At 45.0% G+C, this 21,435-nt stretch overlaps 1 protein-coding gene across 2 annotated transcripts in view; it reads left to right on the forward strand.

Moving 5' to 3' along the window:
- The window catches only part of MLKL (mixed lineage kinase domain like pseudokinase), an 888,605-nt gene extending 867,615 nt beyond the window's left edge, over positions 1 to 20,990 (forward strand). Inside the window, exons 10-11 of one of the 2 annotated variants that reach the window (XM_078670353.1) lie at positions 3,614 to 3,754; positions 14,383 to 16,517. In XM_078670353.1, coding sequence (XP_078526479.1) covers positions 3,614 to 3,754; positions 14,383 to 14,444 — 203 coding nt within the window. In that variant the 3' untranslated portion in view covers positions 14,445 to 16,517. Of the gene's footprint in view, positions 1 to 3,613; positions 3,755 to 14,382 lie in introns of both variants that reach the window. The other variant, XM_078670354.1, reaches the window with a different exon arrangement.
- The last annotated feature ends 445 nt before the right edge of the window (positions 20,991 to 21,435 follow it).

Genomic DNA, 21,435 nt, shown 5'->3' on the forward strand with positions numbered 1-21,435 from the left:
GGCAACTTAACGAGCTAACTCACTACTCTGATTATCATTTTTTTTTATTTAAATAAATATCTTAAAAAGTAAAATTATGGTTTTTAGGTCCTGGGTAGGGAAAATGTTCACTGGTTTTAAGGGAAAGATAAACTTGACGTAGTGACGCACTGCTCGTATTTGGGAAGAATTTTTTCGAGCAAGTGCTCTAGCAGTGGTATTGGCCAGTGCAGACATTAAGGCCAAATCCCAGGTCTTTGCACTTGGCAGACTATACAAATGTTGTGGGCAAAGACATTTTGCACAAGTTTTATCTGTCTATAAAATCAAATCCTGCCAGTTTTGAAGTATGCATGTAAATCAGTGGATGCACAGCAGTGGGACTTTTTGAGAAGGTGGAAGGGCGCATTTGTCTCCAAATTTGTAACCTGAATTGTGCAGCCAGCATAGCAGACCTTCGTCTCGAACTCGGGCTTTTCTCAACGTACGTGTTTGCCATGGCAGCATGATTAAGGTGGGGTGATGCTTATTCGATAGCGAGGTAAATTCTATTCGGGTTGCGCCAAGACTGGAATTTTTCTCCAGCCTGAAGGGAAAAAGTGTTGTTTTCAGAAACTACAAGAAAGCCTTAGCCTTATTTGAAATCGGGCATAGTGGTACATTCCCACTCTCAAAACCTGCATTGAAAGTTTGAATAAAAAATGTTCGAAGTCAGTCGCAAAAGAGTTTTATTTATTTATGTATTTATTTATTTATTTTATTTGTTTGATTAATTAAAATCTTATAAAAAAGTAGCTAAAACTTCACCAATTTTTACAATTATAAAACAATCCATTGTTTCAATTAATTTCCAAGGAATTAAATATATATCATACTATACTGTGTTCAGGGCATTCTAGAAACGACTCAATAGTGGGGATTAGTATGTATTAAAAAAAACACAATTGTACGTCGTATGGAACCTCCCTTATGGAGTGCGCGGAACCATTTTGTTGTGAAGGTTGAACTTGCTCCCTCTACAAATTATAACAGGGGCATGGGAGGGATTACCCAGGGAGGGCAGACCTATGTGGAAATTGGGTGCAAGACTTAAATCATGTGCTATTTGTCTGTCCCCTACTACAATGCCGTTTATTAAGGCCTGTATTTTAAAGCATAACATCACCACTGCAGGGGAGGCCTGGAACTGTCTTTTGGCCCCTCCTCTGAATTATTATGTTTTAAACTATTTAGATTTTTCAAACACTTGTAAAATATTTTTAGAGTGGTTTATTACGCTATGCTTAGTTTTGGTATGTTGAAAATGGTTCCTGCGGGGTAGCATATTTTACACACTGTAAGCAGAAACTTAGGGAACTTGAATTGCATCAGCGAGGTCGTTAGAATGTTTAATTAGGATAAAGCCATTTTCAGACCCTGCACTGTATCATTACCGATTTGTGTATTGGTTTCTACATATGGGCACTTCCACCGTATAACTTATTTACTGTGATTGTATATGGAGTTTTTCTTACTTCTTTTACTTAATACTGTTTTGAATTTTGTACTGCATAGCGAAATTTATAGTGTTTGGTCCCCAAATGTGTTTTACTCTGTTATTAAGAACTTTATGAAATGGTATATTTTATGTGGAACTCCTCTGAGTTCCGAATCATAGTAAATTGAATTGGATTGCAAAAACAAAGAATACATAGGCAAGCTTTGCGTCAGCCCTCTTCAGCTATTGGTTTATTTGGGTCAGCCCATGTCAACTATTGCTTAAAGAATGTCATTCACATTTGGATGAGCACAAGTAGCATTACTTCTTTGCTAACCTTCAACCTTTGTATTGGTTGCATTAAACTCCCAGCCTACCCCTGCAGAGCCGTGAATGTCTCTGCGTGCCGGTGGGCCCCACTTGCAACCATCCGCTTTAATTAAGCTCTGCTTGAGCGCGAGGCGGCAGCTTCCTCTCATGGCTTGCTGCTATGAATGCGGTGACACTAGGGCACAAGTCCTTAGAAAAGAAGTGGAGGGACTGGCTAAAAGTCAGGCAGTATGCAGGTGACATCACGACGCGTGCTATCAAAGCACATGACGTCACAACGCGAGACATTCCACGTGGCATCCCAGGAAGTGACCTCACTGGAAGTGATGCTCTGATATGTGTACGTTATAACATATGCCAACTGAAAACACAATAAAATATGGGGTTTTTTTTAGAAAAAGTTGCCTCCTGCAAAGCATATCATGTAACATGCAGATCACAGATTTTTATTTTATGTAGATAGGTAAGTGGATTACTGCTATGAACACGGAGATCCTTTTATTACTTGCAGTTAATAAATAGTAATCCCTCTAGTAGACCACAGTGAGCTATGAAGTGTATTTGACTCCTACACCTTGTAACCCTGACTGTCTCGTGTAACACATCTTGTACATTAATTTACACACTTACATCATTTATTTGGAATGGATAATGTGTATGTTATGTAAAGTGCTCTAATACTCTGCATTGGGATGAGTAGCGCTATAAAAGAAATAAAGTGCTATTTAAATTATTTGTGTAGATATTGAGACCGACCAACCCATCTGCCATTCTTACAGTGCAAGCACTTATATACAACAAAGTAAAAAGCATGCATCTCTTAAGTACCTGTGAAGAGATGAGCTGTGTGCTTTTGTTTTCTCCCCGGTGTATTTGCATTTGTGAGGTTCCAGGAAGCCTTCAGTCCTATGCTCCATCAAAAGGAGGCCTGATGGCCCCTTAACTTCTGTCTTTATCGTTGCCCTGCTGGAAGTGGAAAAAAAACCCTTCCCTGTCTGCACGTTGCTGCTGGGAATCAAAAGCAGGCAATGTGCAGGAGCTGATGAACGTATCATCTGTCATAAACATTAATGGCTAAGTTTCATTTTCAAAGCTATTGCTCCATTGAACGTAGATAAATCATGAATAATTCCTGCCCTCTAGCTTTCGCGCATCACAGCAAGGTGGATTACTGCGTTGCGTGAAATATTGTTAACCGCATGCGCGCTGCGGCGATTTTCGCCGTACGCGGCTTTTTTCAAAAAGCCGCGTTACATGACGAGCTCAGCTCATCATCAGCGTGCGAGCGGCGCAACTGATGACGAGCTGAGCTCGTCATCAGCGCCGAAGGGGTTAAATATGGGCCTTTGTCTCTTTTACTTTAACTCCTTCTCTCTCAATATGGTACCCTGGCGGTCTCCTGCGTTCTCCCACACTGGTTTAGACACTATCACTCTCACACATTTTATCATTTATTCCCCCTCACTTTATCCCTCTCAAGCTCTTATTCAGTCTCTCTTGTACTACTTTCTGTTGGGCAACACGCTGCTCTGGAACCCAGGGTTAATATTTCTTTTGGACTACTGAGATTAGTCTTGCGTCTTAAGGAAATCATGCCATGCATTTCTTCCAGGTTCTATGTGATGGATTAAATTAATAGGCATTAGGAGTGTGATCTTTAGTAGGGGAGTGGATATGTGAATCCATGCACTGGTTGGTGGTAATAATAGATGAGTTACAGAAGGTTAGTTATTGTTAGGTTGCTGGAGTATCACTCTTGCGCTGCTCCCATGCGCTCATTCACACATTTTCTCTCTCTCCCTCTCTCTCTCTCTCACTCCAATGCAGGTTTTACTCCAGAAATGATCCTTGAGAAGGTTGGATCGGAAAAGTACCAAGAGCCTCTTCCCTCAGACTGTCCTTCGGACTTGCAGGAGCTCATCGATTCATGCCGAGCTTATGATCCCACACAACGCCCGTCTGCTGGAGGTACTCTTGGAAAGTGGCTGATTTGGCTGTGGATGGAAGTGGTATCTGTTATAGCAAATAAACAATACAATAACACCTCTGCATCATGGTACTAAAGATGAAGCATAGAGCAATCATAGATGACTTTAAGTGATGGAAATGATTAAAAAGTCCTGAAAGACTACAGCACTTCATTGGCACAATATACAATCTCTACCATTCTGTGTCCTAAACTAGATGATTGTAAAATATGGTATTCAGCACTTATTAGCTTCAGTGATGGACACTAGAAATTATTTTTCTTTGCTAAGGCAGTGGTTGGTACGAGTGACTCAATTTTTGGGAAAGCACCCACAACCGGACATCATCCTTGTAAAGCCAATCACAAATGCAGACAGGGAGGCTGGTGCTTTGTGTTAGTGGTCCTCTGCAGGTGATCAATGCTTGTTGTGTGAAGAGATGGACTGGCTGCGGCTCACGTTGAATTTCAGCTAGAAGCTTGGTTCCGGTGCGAACAGGCCTTTTCACGGTCCCAAAAGCTTGATTTCAAGAGCCTGTGAGCTACACCAATGGTCTTGGACCTAAAAGGCACCAGGGTCAGGAGCTCACTGCAGCTGGATCCAGAACTTTGAGTCACTGGTTCAACATGGTCCAGTTCTTTTTCCCCAGGCATGAGGGCAGTAGTTCAGCACAGGGGCAGCAGTTCCTTTAGAGCAGCAGTCCAGCTGAGTGACATGACTTGTAGCAGTACATCAGTCAATTTTCCTGGCAAAATACCCATGGGTCCAGAAGTGCACTGAAGAGTTGGTGTCTGAGGTCTGACATCTATACTCTGGTGCCCTGGCTCTGGAAGGTGGTAGAAGCTTCTAGAGAGTGGCTTTGAAGTGCATAGAATTTTCTGCCTCCTCGGCCCTTGCTCCAAGCTGGCTGAAGTGACACTGCAGGCCCGTTAGGCCCTTTGTGTGAAGTAAGAGCACAGGTTATTGAGGTATAAGTGGGAGAGATTGGCAGTGCAGTAATAAAAAACGAGTTTGAGAGTTTTTCACTACCAGCACATGTAAAACCTAAAAGTACATGTCCAACATTTTAAATACACTGCAAAATGCCCATGGGACTGTCTAGGGCCTGCCTTGGGTGTGACATATTTGTAGGGAAGGTTTTCCCATGGAAAAAGATTTACTTTGCCAGGTCGACATGGCAGTTTAAAACTGCACTCACACAGGCTGCAGTGGCAGGCCTGACACATATTTAAAGGGCGACTGAAGTGGGTGGCACAATCAGTGCTGCAGACTCACTAGTAGCATGTAAGGTACTGGCCCTGCGTACATATGGTACCACTTGATCACCGACTTACAAGTAAATTAAATATGCCAATTGGGTATAACCCAATCTAACATGCTTTAGGGAAAGATCACAAGCACTTTAGCACTATGTATTAGTGATAAAGTGCCCAGAGTCTTAAGGCCAACAAAAATAGGTGCAGCAAAATGGAGGAGGAAAGGCAAATGGTTGGGGAGAAGCCCACCCCAAGGCTTATAGATCTAACATGTGTCCCTCAGCTGAAAGTGGGAAGAACTACCCAACCCCTTGGGAGTTCTCTTCACTAATGCAGAAGAATCTGGAGAGACCATCAGCACTGGTGTGGTCTGACCCAGGGAAATGTTCCACCTTAAAGTCCGGTCCCTTTAGGGAAATGGACCCCTTAAACAATTTTGAATTTTCACCTCTCATTTGCATTAGCCTTCTGATGAGCCTGTGCTCTGTTTGAACCCAGACGTGAGTCCCAAACAAGTATGGCTTCAGCTTCTTCAGTGCCCGGAACACAACAAAGGCTTCTCTTTTAATAGCACTTCACCTCAGTTCCATGGAATGTAGCCTCCTTGAGATTAATGCTGAATGTTGATCCTGACCCTCCTCATTTATCTGTGATACGACTGCCTCTATGCCATTCTCTAAAGCATCTGTTTGTACAATATTGAACGTCTTGGAAAAGTATATGGAAATATGGAAAAGTTGTGCCATACCCCAAGGCAAGCCTCCTGTAGTACCCAGTGATACATAGGAAGACCCTCACATCTAATTGAGTTTGTGGTGGCTCCTGGTCCAGGATAGTCTCTATTTTGGCCTGGAGCGGCTGCACCTTCCCCCGGCCTACCAAGTGTCCCAAGCACACCACTGACCGCTGCCCTTCCGTTCTGGTACTTACTATCCCTTGATAGTCCAAATTGCCCGTTGAAAGGCCTGAAGCACTTCCTGCAAGTGAAGTAGGTGGCCCTGCCAGGTGCTGCTGAAGACAGCTATAACGTCTAAATAAGCAGTACTTAAGCCTCCAAACCAGCCAAGACCTGGTTCACCAGCCTCTGGAGGAAGGCAGGCGCGTTCTTGAGTCCAAAGGGCAAACTTTTAACTGAAAGTGGCCCTCCAGGGTAGAGAAGGTAGACCTCTCTATAGCCCCCCTCCCTCCAGTCTGGGAAATATGCAAGTACCCTGAAGTCAAATCAAAATTGCTCAGGAACTTGGCAGCCCTTAACTGATCAATGAGTTTGTTCGCTCAGGGATGTGGTGTGCATCAGTCTTTGTGACTGAGTTGAGTCTTCGGTAGTCAACATAGGACCTGAGTTCTGGGGCAGTGTCCAGTGGGGCCACTGTTGGTACCAGCACCACTGGGCTGGACCAGGGACTACTGGAATGCTCAATGACCCCACATTTCTATCATCTTAGTGACCAGTGCTTTGATGCTGGCCCTCACTTTGTCAGACACCCTGTATATTTTGATTTTGAAAGGCAGGTTGTCCCCAGTATCTATATCATGGGTACACACTTGTGTAAGCCCAGGTGTGATAGTAAAGCAAACTGTTCCACTAACTGGAGACAGTTCCTCTGCTGCTCTGGGGTCAGGGTAGGGAAGAGGTTGACACCTTCTACTGACCCATCCATCTCTTTGAATGTCAGGCTATCTGGGAGAGGTTTACTCTTCTCCTCTACCCTATAAATTGTCACCAGCAGCATGGTTACCTCAGACCTCTCATTGTGGGGTTTGAGGCAGTTCACATGAAGTACCTTAAGAGGTTCCTGCGGGTTCTGAGATCCACCAGGTAGGTGGATTCCCTTTCCTTTACACTACCTCATATGACCCAGCCCAGCGATCCTGAAGAACCCTGAGCTCCACTGGCTCCACCATCCACACTTTCTTTCCAGGTTGAAACCCCACAGGGGTAGCCTCCAATTTCTTAGAAGCATTCTTCTAGAACTTTAACCTCTGTTTATAGAGGACTAGCATATAGCTAATCACATCTTCGGCGGGCTGGGTTCTTGGGAGCATACTCCCACCCATCTTTAACCAGAATGAGAGATCCCCTGACAGAGTGACCATACAGAAGATCAAATGGGCTAAAACCCACTCCCTTCTGTGGTACTTCCCTGTGCTCAAAGACCAAGCATGGTAACAGGACATCCCACTTTGACCTCATGGACTCAGGCAGGCCATTATCATGCCTTTAAGGGCCTTGTTGAATCTTTCAACTAGCCCATTTGTTTATGGATGGTAGTCTGTGGAGAAGTTATAAGTAGCCCCGCACTCCTTCCACATAAACATTATGTACGTGGACATGAAGTTGGTGCCCCTGTCTGACTCCCCTTCCTTGGGGAAACCGACTCTGGTAAAAAATAAATCCCATTAGGGCTCTAGCCACTACAGGTGCAGTAATAGAAATCAGAGGGATGGCCTCGTGATAATGGCCTTGTGGTACCTAGTGGCATGGTCCACCAAGACTATGATAACCGTATTGCCTAAGGCTATCTTGGGGCCCAAGGCTCCGACAATACAAATTCCTACCCTCTCCAAGGGTGTACCAATAACAGACATGGGAGTCAGGGAGCGTCTAGTTTTTTTCCTAGTCTTCCCACTAGCCTGGCAGGTGAGGCAAGTTCTACAAAATAGAACAGTAGCTGTCCTACTCAGGGGCCAATAAAAGTGGGTGACGAGCTAGTCAAAGGTCTTCTCCTGCCCCAGATGTCTTGCCAGGGGTATCTCTTTAGCCAACCCCATAGGAAGGCCCTGTAACATTGGGAAACTAGCAATACGCATTCTGCCCCAGGCTCAGGAGCATCAGAATCAATATACAGAAGATCATTCTCCCAGTATATGAGGTGATCTCCAGAGTTGTCACCAGCTGCCTGGGCTTTGGATACCACCTCATGTGTTGGGCACCCCTTCTGCACATTACATAGCTCCTCACTGGTGGGTCCTATTTCTACTTACCACTCAGCAACTTCCAGCAGGGTACCAGGGAGGCATTGTTCTCCCCATTATGCTCTGGGCTGCCTCCTCTGGTGCCCCATCCACGTGTTCAGGGAGACATTCAGGGGCTGGATTCCCTCGCCCATTGCGCTTCCTTTTCCTGGCAGGTGTCTAGGCCATTCTTCAAGCTCCAGACCTTCTTTACTCCCCTCCTTGGTCGCACAGACTCACTCAGGCAATCCTAACATTTTCAGGTGTGACCTGAGTCCCACCTCCTTCCAGACTGTGTGCTCCAAGCCATTCCAAAACACACAGTCCACGGGCATTGCAGGACTCACAGCAACTGTCAGAGACCACCCCCCCTCTTTAAAGGGAATAAGAGCCAAGGGGGAGTGTCTCTCCCACTTGCCTACTACCACAACCTGGTGAAAAGTATTGGGTATCACCTGCTCTGAGAACACCAGATAACATCTGATAGCAGTCATACTGGCGCATGTGTCCCTCTGAGCCTCCACCTTCTGTCCATTGATGGTTACCCACTGCCTATACTTTGAAGTATTGGCAAGCATGTGGGCTCTGGACACCATCTCTGTATCACCCAAGGACATTAGGGTAACCTCAGTAGTCTCTCCCACACTAACTGCGGCCAAGTTATGTGCTGGCTATCCTCTGTGACTACCCACCACTGGGGGTGGTGCCCTCTTGGAGAACTTGGAATCTCCCTTCATTGCCCATATTCATAACACTTAGGAAAAACTTTTTCTGATCTGTGAAGCCTTTCTTCTGGTGGCGAGATTGGGAGTGGGACCCTTTCCCCAGTGAATTGTTTTGTGGGCCTTGAGAGAACGCTGTGTTTTTATTTGTATATCCCCCCTCCCCCTTTCCTCTGTTAGCAATGCTGACCACCCTTTTTACTGAGTCCCTCCTATGCACCTTTTTAGACACTCTGGGGCTGCCCAGAAGTCTGCCTCCTCAGCAGTCTTCCTGGGATCGGTAAGCTTTCTATCCACTAGGTGTTGAAGTAGATCTGGAAAACAAGTATTGAACATGTGCTGCCTCAGAAGTAGGTTGCACAGCCCAGTACAATCCTCCACTTTGCTACCCCTCACCCAGCTCTTCTGTGCCTTGCTAGCATAATCTAGGAATTCCGCCCAGGCCATATTCAAGAGCTTGTGGTTTTCCCTGATCCTCTGACAGTACTTCTCAGGGGTCAGCCCAAACTTAGCAACAAGGTATGCCTTTATGAGGGCATACATGGTCTAATCCTCTGCCTCTAGTGTCAGGAGCATGTCCCTCCCCACCATGAGCATGTTTCCACAGTCTTCAACCCACCCCAGCACTCCTTTGGGACCTTATATATCCTGAGTGCAACTTCATAAGCTACAAACGACATGTCTACATCATCTCCCACCATATAGTTAGGCACAAGCTCCTGGGAGATGGAGACACTCACCTCTCCAGCAGACACTGTTGGTACGCTGCCACCATCACTGTTGGATCCTGTAGGTTGCCTTGCTTTTAGCTCCAGCTCTTTCATGCTCTTTTCATGCTCCAGCAGTACCTTTTTCTCAGACAAGGACCTCTCAGCCTTCCCCTTTACCAAGGCTCTCTTAACCTCCTTTCCCATGGCCAGTTTATTTTCCTCCTTTTCCAGCTTTAGTTTGGCCAGCTCTAGCTTGAGCTTCTTTTCGTCCCTCCTGTCCTCCAACTCATCTTGGGTCAGGCCCATGGAAGACGCACTGCTCCCTGTACAAGGAGGGGTTTCCAATCTTTGGAGTAGGTTACCCCCTCCAACACAGGCTGCATTCCAAGACCCTCCTGCAGGTCCTGCTCTGATTCGTCCTCATCATCTTCCCCCTCCAGCTTACCTGGTGCTCCTTTTGGTGGGCAGTCCATCTCCTGCCAAACCTTCTTGATCTCAGCCACAATGTAGTTCTCCGTGTAGAGAAGCTCAAACTCCATCCTTGCAAGTGGGGCCATAGACACACACAGTCAGGTAGATTAGGAAGAAATTTAGAAACCGCGAAAAGGCAATCAGGGAGAATTTAAAACTCAAATTGGTCCTAGATATAGAATGATAGGGTACACCAAATCACTGGATAGCACTACACAGGCAAAAGTCATAGCCTCATCACTGATGACCAATGTAAGGAACTGGGTTACTGGCTGAGGAAACCCCAAATTAACCTTTGCTCAACCCATTGTTAGCTTGGCACAGAGCGTCCAGGCTTAACTTAAAGGCACTGTGTAAAGTATTTGTGCAACACTTCAAACAGTAAAACAGTGAACACACTGTACAAAAAGATCCCACACCAGGTTAGATAAATCGATCTGAATTTAATAAATAAAACAAGACCTAACCAACAAAAATCCAATGAGTAGAACCGGAGTTATGAATTTTTAAAGAATAAACTGTATAAAGTAGCTCCTAAAAGTATAAAGCTACAACCACAGCTATCTGGTTGCCCTGGTCAAAGTCAAAAGTTCAGACCAACTGCTGGTCGAATAAAGTCCCAGATTAGTTCCACTGAAGTCCTGTTTGTGTTGGAGAGGGTTTGCTGGGAGCAAGGAGAGCGTCCCGGGCAGTGGTCGGCGTGCGCGAAGAGCAGGCTGAGTGTCTCGGATAGGCGGGCTGTTGCTTCATGTTGTTGGTCCTCCGTGGGCAATCGATGTTTGCTGTGCAAGGGCACGGACTGGCGATGGCTTGCGCTGCATTTCAATGCGAGTGGTGCTGTCCTGTGGACAACTGGCCCTTTCGCGGTCAAAAAGAGACTAAAAGCTTCATTTCAAGAGCCCGTGGGCTACACCAAGGTCCAGGACCTGAAAGCCACCACTTATGGGTCAGAAACTCACTGCTGCTGTGTACAGGAGTTGGTTGGGGAGCCTTTTCTGTCCCTGAGGCTCCAATCAGGAGGCCAGCAGACTAGCCCTGTGAATCACTCTGTGCCATTAGGTTAGCACATCAGGGCAATAGTTCCTTTAAAGCAGCAGTCCAGCATAGTGACAGTCCTTGTAGCAGCACAACAGTTCTTCTTCCTGGCAGAGAATCTCCACAGTTCCAGTAGTGTCTGCTTTGGTGGGGTCAGGGACCAGGTACTTATACCCAGTTGTGTTGTGAATTGGAGGTGACTGAGTTAACAGAGCTCCTCCCTCCCAGCTTTGGCTCCAGACTCACCACAGGGGTGAGCCCTTTGTGTGGGGATAGGACACAATCTATTCCTGTGTAGGTGTCAGCTCCTTCCTCTCATCATGCCCAGGATGACCTATCAGGATGTGGATAGCCGCTCAGTCATACTTGGGCTCCTTTTGTGTGTGGCTGTCCAGAGGAAATGCACAAGTCCAGTTGTCACCCACCCCAGACATGTATTGGAGACAGGCTGCAGGCTTTCTTCCTGGCAGAGTATCCACAGGTTCAGCAGTGTACTGAAGAACTGGTGTCTGAGGCTCTTTTTGTATACCCTATTGCCCTGGTTCTGGGAGGTGTGAGAAGCTTCTAGAAAAGGGGTTTTGAAGTGCATGGAATTCCCTGGCTCCCCTGCAATGGATCCAAGCAAGCTGAAGTGACAATGCAGGGTTGTTAGACCTTTTGTGTGAAGGCGAAGCACAGGCTATTCAGGTGTAAGAGGTGCTGTGCTTACCTTCACCTCCCTATCCTGCCAACTGATGGCCCTCCGCCTCCCTATCCTGCCAGCAGATGGCCCACTCAAGCACACCTAATTTCTCTAATGTGTGACTGTCTGGGAGTAATTCACTGGGAGGAATGTCCTGGTGATTATCATTTGTCCGAGAACAGCCACTTTTCTTTTACTCATGCCAAGAGGACTACCGTATAAAAATAGATTTGATACACCTTGGACATTTTTAAAACACTCACTTCACCACCATACACTCACGGCACCATCAGAGATCCCATCACAGCAACCAACTTTTAAAGATCTCCAGCAAAGATCGCCCTCGAGAGGCCCATTAGGTATTGCAGCGCTGCCCAAAGAGGAGCTGCCCGATGGCAAAACATGACACTCTTTTGGGTGTGTGAAGGCCATTGCTTCTGATCAATCGTATACCCCGATCCAGTTGATCAGTTCTCCACGTTCCTACTGATAGCTTCCACCTCCCTTACCTCCTTTCTTTCTTTTTACTTTAAGAACAGCAGTCCTTTGTGGCTTCGGGATGTTGGGGAATGGACATTGGCTGAGGAGACGCACATGCAGCATACGCGTAAGGATGAGCGGCTGCAGGAGGACTTGCTCGCATGGCGTATGATGTGCTTTGTGGGGTCGGTTGGCAGCGATTCCGATGCAACCAGTGCTGAATTGTTCTCCTCTGAGGGATCGGGACCTGAGGACGGGGAGGCTGGAGGTGGGGAGGGAGAGTTGGTGTTGGAGTAATGCCCTGATGACTGCGCACAAGGTTCCTTACAGTCAGTTTCTATGATTGCTTTGCACCCAGAGGGTTTGACTCTTGTATCTGCTGTTATATCTGCACCTGCTGGAGCCGTACTGGAACAATGAACTGTGTACACCTGTTTTTTATTTCTACCGATGCCAATTTTGGGGGGGGATTATGTTGTTCATCTTGCTGAAAAAATAAAGTAAAAAAATAAAAAAAAGAACAGCAGTCCTTCTGTGGTTATAACTGTCAATAACACCCAGTCTGGTGACCCAGGCCAGGCTTAAGGCACAAAGGGGCTAAGGGCAGAAAAATGCTAACTTTCTAAAGGTTTTTTTTTTTTAATGAAAAGGGGGGGGTTTGGCCCTGTGGGAAAGAGGTTGGGCCTTTAAGTGATACAAAAGGGGGAATTTACCTATACCTCTAATGTTAATTGAAAAAACAATTGATGCACAAAGGGTAAACCAAAATTTATTAGTTTGCCCTGACACTTAATTTATGTCATTCTTTTTTTTAGTTTTAGAACTTTTTATCATTACAGATCAGAGAAGGAACAAAATCAACTTCACATTAAGCCATACATCATCATTAAATAGCAAAAACAAAGACAATATATCAAATTGATGTGAAACAAATAATCATACAATACAAATGTGCTCTCTAAGTACAGAAACAAATTAATATGAAGAAAATCATTCAACAGTTGCCAAAGGACAATACAAAGAAACACACTTCGGTTTAGCATATGAATTTACATTCCAGGACGTGAATCAGTTATGATTACACCCACATTATTATTCTAGTATTTACTATGTTTGGATATTGTTTAACACAGGGAATGCAGCAACTGCCAGTGGCACAAATCCTTTACTGAATAAGTGGATGCCGACGCGTTTCGAGTCCCCTGTATTAGTCACAGGACTCTCATCAGGGCAGGATAAGTCATATCCGTAGGAACTGTTTTTTAAAAAAAGAAGGGAGAAAATATTTATAAAAAATTGGTCCTCTATCCAACTCAAATTGTTTTTAAAGAGCGCATCCCATGATGCAGCATACCTTAAGGGATCAGGAATTTGAGGGTCTTTTTAGAATGTCATCATGTTCCGTTTGAAACGGTGCATTTAAAGCCACTCCGCTCTGTTGCAGGTTGACACACACGGAACATGATGACATTCTAAAAAGACCCTCAAATTCCTGATCCCTTAAGGTATGCTGCATCATGGGATGCGCTCTTTAAAAACAATTTGAGTTGGATAGAGGACCAATTTTTTATAAATATTTTCTCCCTTCTTTTTTTAAAAAACAGTTCCTACGGATATGACTTATCCTGCCCTGATGAGAGTCCTGTGACTAATACAGGGGACTCGAAACGCGTCGGCATCCACTTATTCAGTAAAGGATTTGTGCCACCGGCAGTTGCTACATTCCCTGTGTTAAACAATATCCAAACATAGTAAATACTAGAATAATAATGTGGGTGTAATTATAACTGATTCACCTCCTGGAATGTAAATTCATATGCTAAACCGAAGTGTTTTTCTTTGTATTGTCCTTTGGCAACTGTTGAATGATGTTCTTCATATTAATTTGTTTCTGTACTTAGAGAGCACATTTGTATTGTATGATTATTTGTTTCACATCAATTTGATATATTGTCTTTGTTTTTGCTATTTAATGATGATGTATGGCTTAATGTGAAGTTGATTTTGTTCCTTCTCTGATCTGTAATGATAAAAAGTTCTAAAACTAAAAAAAAGAATGACATAAATTAAGTGTCAGGGCAAACTAATACATTTTGGTTTACCCTTTGTGCATCAATTGTTTTTTCAATTAACATTAGAGGTATAGGTAAATTCCCAACAAAAATAGGTTCAGCAAAATGGAGGAGGAGAGGCAAAACATTTGGGGGAAGACGACCCTAAGGCTGACAGGTTGAACAATTAAATATACTTTGCTTAGAACAGATCTTATCAGAGTGCTAATGAAGTCATCCTGACGTTCTGCTTTCATTCTTTTCTAGTTATCGTGGACACACTTGCATCGATCGTGAACCAGATGTACCCTGAAGAGACAACATCATAGGATTCACCACAGCTAACCTCCTGTACCGTCTAACCTCAGCTGCTTCAAGATTTGTGCACAGCTTCATTGAATGCAAACATGTGACACTTAAGCCACTCAGTTCTTCTAAAAGTGAAACATTGTATGGTGCTACTCCACCGCTGTGGATCATTGTCTGGTGCTACTCCACCAATGGGCTCTTTTAAATGTGGCACACTGCCTAGTGCTACTCCGCCATTGGGTTCTTCTAAATGTGGAACATGTGCTCCTCAGCCAAATCTTTTAACTGTATACAGATCACAGTTTGGGGTTCCCCATGACATTCTTTCTTACCCTTGTCTGATGGTAGTGGAGAATTCCTACATGGTATCATTGCACCACAATACTCTCACGCTAGAATTAAAGGACTGGGCAATGTTCCCCTCGTTCTAATCATAGTTGGCATTTTCAGTTGCTCCAGGTTCTCTTCATATTGGATCATGATATGGACCTCCTCTGCTTGTCTAGGCCAACATCTCGAAGTCCCTCCTGGTCAACGTGACTTGGGTCCTGGACAGCAATTCCTCATATGCCCGAGTGTCTTTCATGTTGATCTTAGTCTGAGGTTTCTCAGCTTGTCTGTGTACCCCTCACACTGGGTTCAGTCTAGGATTTCTAATTTACTCCAGGTTCTGATCATAGTCTGGGCTTACCTGCTACTGCAGGCTTCTTTCACTCTGATCACATTCTGGAATTTGTTAGTCACAACAGACTCGAGGCACTAATTACAGTTTGTAATTCCTCAGTAACTCCAGCTTCCCTTTATTGGAATATGAGTGCTAGGACTCTGTCACTTCAAGTTCCTCTCACTCGGCTCACATGATGGAGTTCATATACTTAGAAAAATTCCATACATGGGGCCTCATTTATGAGGTTTTGCCATAGGGCAGTACCGCAAGAAATCTTGCTGCACTGCCCTAACAAAAGGGTAGGAATGCCCCTTATCACCGTTTCTATGTGATACACTGCATTCCAGTCCATGGCATACACAATGAATGCCATGCGCCATGGAGCAAGGGTGCCTGCATTGCGGAGCTGGTTGATTTTGTGCAGAAAGTGACACCTTCCTGCACAAAATTAATAAGTTCATGCAATTTCTTTGTTCCTCATGTGCTGCAGAAAAAACGAAGAGAAATGAAAACATTTCCCTTGTTACGCCTTCCTAACACCACCCCTAGGCATTAGTTCTGACGCATTCCCAGGTTTATACTTTATGATAAATCTGGGAATGCTTCAGATTCCATGGGTGTTGCATGGTAACACCCAAAGCAACACCCATGGAACGCTCCTTTCACGCAGTGTTCTGCGTAAAAGGGGTACATATTTACAACGTCATGAAAAGCCACGTAAAGTGGCTTTATGTGTCCCTGCAAATATGCTGGGGCACATTGTGCCAATGGAACATCTCAAAAGTGAAGTTCCGGTGCCACAAGGGGCCTCATAAATTTATGGTACCTCGTAGCGCCCCTCCGAGGGCCTGCCTTCAGGAATCATACTGACAGTGCAACACCTTTTTGTGGCGCACTGTGAGTGCACCTCCCAAAGGCCTGCCTCTGCGCCCACCTCTATATTATGCAGCTGAAGCAGAGGCACAGCGAGTTCCCCATTTGCATGGGGCCAAGACTCCATGCAAATGAGGGAACACCCTCTAATGATAGCGCTGGCCCTACAGGTCAGTGCTATCAGTAATACAGAAGGGGCTGCACAAGCGTCTGTGGCCCCTTCTGTAATACCATTGTGCCTCGCCCTGGGGGACAATGTATAGTACAGCCCCACGTGGTGTCCAGCGCCTGCTGCCTTACCTGGAATTTACGAATTACTGGCCATGCATGTACTTAAAAAAACACGTAACTGTAGATGACTATTAATGTGCAGTCATCAGTAATTGAAATGGGGATGACCCTTCACATTTTTAGGATTTTGTCAAGTGTGGAAGTTTAAGTCCACTAGAGCCATCTTTTTTAAGGTTTTATCGTTTTATATGAATTCAAATAGTAGCAAATGTGATGTACGCTATACAAATGGTGCCCCCCAATAATAAAGAAGATAACAGTAGTTCAGACCTGCTGACCTTTCATATGCTTGACAGGAAGTTCTATGAAACACTCTACAATCACTGTGGCTTTCCTTAGAGGTGTGGATCAGGGCTTGTGGCTTTTGTAGCTTCTACATTCACAGGTGCATGCCCACCACCTCTCCTTCAGTGTGTGTAAAATGCCTTGGTTAGCCGGAAACTGCTAATCCCGTCTTCATTTTTGTTAAATAGTTACTCCATTTCTACAAGCCCAAGAAGCCTCATTTCCCCAGTTCAAACTCTTATCTAAAGTTCTTTGGTTATTACTACAGAGTGGCAGCATCACTCAGGTCAGGCGTCACTCTTACGCCAGTCTCATTCCAGACTCTTCAACATGGAGCTTGTGCTCAATTTTGTGTCCCTGGTTTTCGGCATCAAACAGAATTCTTAATCTGATGGCACTTGAAGACCTACAATTTATGCCCCCTAAAATAGATGTCCCTGCCATTGAAAATGCAAATGTATTGCTCATAATTTCTAGATAATACTGTCTGAGATCAGTTGTAATAAAGTAAGCCTTGCGTCACATTTGCTCCAGGCAAAGTGTTACATGCGTGATGCAAGGCTCAGAGTCAGATTTATGAAGCCATGCAAAGCCCCATTGCGTGGCTTTGAGTGGCCTCACAAATCTTGAGTAAGACAACATTGCGCAAATTACTAAGTCACCTAACGCTGCGCAAGGGAGGCTTTCCGTGGGTGTTGCGTTGATGTTCTCATGCAACTTCAATGGGTGGAGATGCATTCTCTGGTTTACAGGGACTTGTAAACCTGGGAATGCGGCAAAATCTAACGCCTCCACGATGATGAAAAAGACCTTTATTTCTTGTTTTTTCCTCTTGATATGTGTGCTGCAGAATGCGCAAGAGAGGCTTTCCATGGGTGTTGCGTGGTGTTCTCATGCAACTTCCATGGGTGGAGATGCATTCTCGGGTTTACAAGGACTTGTAAACCTGGGAATACGGCAAAATCTAACGCCTCCCCTCGGCAGGCACGATGAGGAAAAAGACCTTTATTTCTTGTTTTTTCCTCTTGATATGTGTGCTGCATTCTGCAGCACACATAGAAGGAGGAAAATACCTCTGTGGATTGTTTTCATAGAGGAAGGTACCCCTTCCTGCACAAAAACAATCTTGCCTACAACACAGGCACCATTGTGCAAGGGTGCCTGCGTTGGTGCTATGTGGCCGAAATGGTGCCAGCGCAGGGGAAAAGGACAGAAATGCACCGTATTGGATAAATGTGGTGCATTCCTGCCCTTTCACTTTATCGTAGGGCAGTTCAGCAAGGTGACTTTTTGAGCTGCCCTACGCCAAAACCTCATTAAGGAGACCTTCATTTTCAACAGATCCCTCCCTCTCTTAGACTAATGCGAATGCAGCAGGGCCTTTCATCAAAGCTGTTGTTTTCACAGTTTCAAAAGTTTGAGCCTCCGTTCACCCAGCACAGCAGCAGGCTGCAATCAGTATTTAATGCTGGACTTTGACAGGAGATTCCTAATGCAGCCTTCTATTTCAAGAGCCACCAATACTATGATGAAATAACTCAGTTTTTGCTTCTTAAAGTGTCCCTGTACCTATTATAATAAAATAAGGAGCTTCAGGTCATTGGAATTTGAAGTCACTAACACAGTATTCCAGATGTTTTGCCTCAGGGCATAGGTGCTGAGATTAAACAGCAATAACGACGCCAATTATGTCACGCTTGAATTTTCAGTTGTTAGCTAGACCTATTGGCTTTATCAATTCTTGTTAAAATGTGACTGTGATTGGCTGATATGGAAATGCAAGAGTCATGATTCAAGAATGGAGTTTATCTTTCTTACCCTAAGTGGAACCTAAGGTCTTATAAAATATGATGGTAGATGAAGATCCTGTCTTCAAAGAACAGCATGAGGCAGTAAAAGACCCCGGGTCTCATTTATGAAAAGTTTTGCGTTGCTGTGGGAAAACAGCGATGCAACACTTGTCATAACACCATCCTTGCAACACCATGGATGTGCCGTATTTACTGTACGGAGCTCCATGTTGAAAGGATTTACAGATGCGTCAATAATCCTGATGTATCTGTAGGCGCAAAAATGATGCATTGCTGGAGTGTCTGAAAACAGATGCAACTCCAGCAATGTGTCATTTCACATGAGGGAAGCCCCGTGTGAAAGGCACTGCATCACCCCTTAAGCCTGCTTCAAACAGGTGTAAGGATTTGACGCACTGACGTCATAGAAGAGGTGCAGTGAAATCCCATAGATGTCACTGTATCACTTCTACGTGGCTTTCCTGCGTCGGAACGCCCACCCTGCACACATTATACCTGTCGCAAGTATAATGTAGCGCAGGGGTGTACAAAGTGACGCATCTGACTAGATGCGTCACTTTGTAAATATGGAGCAGCATGGTGCATTTTTTATGCACAAAAAGTGACGCAATGGCAGCGTGAGGGCCTCATAATTAAGGCCCTCCATTTTCAGTCCCTGCACAGTACATTAGTACCTTAACCACAACAAGTATGGCTCTTGGCCCATAATAGAAGTTTATTGCTTACAACAAACAGCTGGTCGTCCTATTCAAACAGATGGTAATGAAAAGATCGGTAAGTTCCACCTACTACATTTCAATACAATAGTACCAGTCTCGTGCCTGAGCTAACTGCACTGCGTGCCTTTAAGGGCTTTCGTGTTCCTCTTGAGATAGTTTCTAAAAAATCAGTCCCAATACATTGTGAGAAGCCTGCAGTTTACCGTGGCCACTCAGCAGCTAGACACTCTCCTATAAATATCACAGCGACACCTGCTCAAGGAGTGCTTGGTCTCCCATCTTGGAGTATGAAGTCCTTTTTCAAAAGTTATGCAACACAGCAGTTTGGGCAGCGGTAGAGTTTGTTTTTGCAGGATGGGGGCAAGCGCTAGTGTAGCTTTTCTTCCCCTCGGCTCTGAAGGTTCTGGTTGCTGAGCTCCGGTCTTTAACACCTGATAACAACTGTTGCGATAACGGAGGTCGGATGCGCTTGACCTGCAACTCATGGGCTTTTCCACATTTTCAAGGCCACTGATAAGGATCCTGTTGAGGGTCCCATTCTCCTGGTTCATGAAAGTAAACAAAGTGGTGAGATGTTTGAAGGAAACAAACATGGATGGCCCGGTATCTCTGTCCTTCAGATGTGTTTGTTCCGTATGAGTCCCTTTTCTGTAAAAGTCAGACGTTTCCTGGCGCAGGAAGAAGCCGGGCAGTATTTCACAGACCAACAAGGGTACCAGCTGCCATCTACTGACTCAGCTAGTGCGGATTCCAGCAGCCTGTTGAAGTCCCTGGTGCCAACCTGCCCTACCACAGCATCACATTAACTGCCCCCTCGGGCGCTCTTGATGTCTGTGAAGGCAGACTGAGTTTGTAGAGTCCCTGTGAGGCACAAAGTGACGCAGCTATGTGACCAGAGGCTGCCTGCGGCAGGTGTGGGGGCAGCTAGGGCTCCTTTGGTGGAAGCCTTCAAGCCTCGAATGAAGTCCTGAACCGCGTCAACAGACAACTACTGGGCCTGGCACGTTGTCTGCTTCTGGGTGATGGAGTGGGGGAGATGTTCTGTGGTTGTGAGTGCCTGGCTAGCTTGTCAGTCATCTCAATAAACACCACAGGGGTGGGAGCAGGGGGAACCATGCTGGAAGCTGCTGTGTTAGGGGGCCCCTGTGGAACAGCAAGAACAGGAGCTGTGGTAGCAGCTCTGGTAAGTAAGGGGACAGCGGGGGGGGCCACTCCTGCTGTGGGTAGCTGTAGCGGGGACCGATTTATCAAGGGAGGAGGAGTCCTCATAATAATATGAATGATTCACATGTAAAGGAAGATGCTGATTTGTATTTGCCACCACACGTATGTACATCCTCCTCATCCCAGTTCACTGATGTCCTGGTATATGGCCCTCCTCATTACAAGTTTTACTAGGGGCAGAATGCATCCAGCAAAGCTCACTGCATCACTGCACATTTTTCCCACCTGATCCTAGCGGGCTGTATATGTGCACAGTAGAGCGAACAGCACATCTCTGAATATCGTGAAAATTCATTGACCAGCTAATTCTGGGTCCAGAAAATTGTAATAGCTTGTTATGTGCATAATTTCCATGTTCAACTTAGTTTTCAATATTTTACCTAAATATCACTTATGTTGTCTGAAACTATTTATATTGTTCGCTGCTCTATTTCTGATCTAGTCAGTGTGTGTTCTCTGTTCTTTTTCTGTAAGCGTGGCATCATTCTTTTGTACAATCCAATGCACAAAATATTCAGTACAGTGTATTCAGTACAGTGTATACAAAGTTATGATCTCATAATACAATTTTTTATTATTGTTGCCCATCATAGAAGCGCAAACTATCTTTCAGAAATGGACCTCTGTATCCTCCACATGTTATTTGTAATTTGTTATGCACAATATGTAAATCAACAATAAATATAATTGTTAATCTGTATTTGTAAAGCGCAAATTACTCCCCCTTACGGGTCTCAAGGAGCTGGGGCCATAGTGGAAATTAAGTGAGCTATTGCCCAGAGTCACGCGGTGCTGAGCTGCCGCCGGGGATCGAACCGTGAACCCTATGCTCCGAAGTTGCCTTGGCCGCTGCACCACAACACACCAAAACCAACAATACCTGGAAGACTCGATGGTAAACACCCAAAGGTCTCCCTGCCTCTCAAGGATTCTAATCATCAGGAGAGGCAGGTCCCTCAGTTACTACTGTCTTAGTACTTTTGCCTTGATACTTCAGGACAAGTTTGAAGAAGTGTCTCGCTGTTCTGCATCCTACTGTTCCTCTCTCTACTTTCATTGTTTGTATTTTTTAGCTAGAGGCTTTTCATCCTGTTAGAAGCAGTACCTTGTTTTGCAGGGGGGAGGTACCAGGGTTTTGGGC

This window comes from Lissotriton helveticus, chromosome 12, assembly GCF_964261635.1.
Source record: "Lissotriton helveticus chromosome 12, aLisHel1.1, whole genome shotgun sequence".
NCBI classification, from domain to species: domain Eukaryota; kingdom Metazoa; phylum Chordata; class Amphibia; order Caudata; family Salamandridae; genus Lissotriton; species Lissotriton helveticus.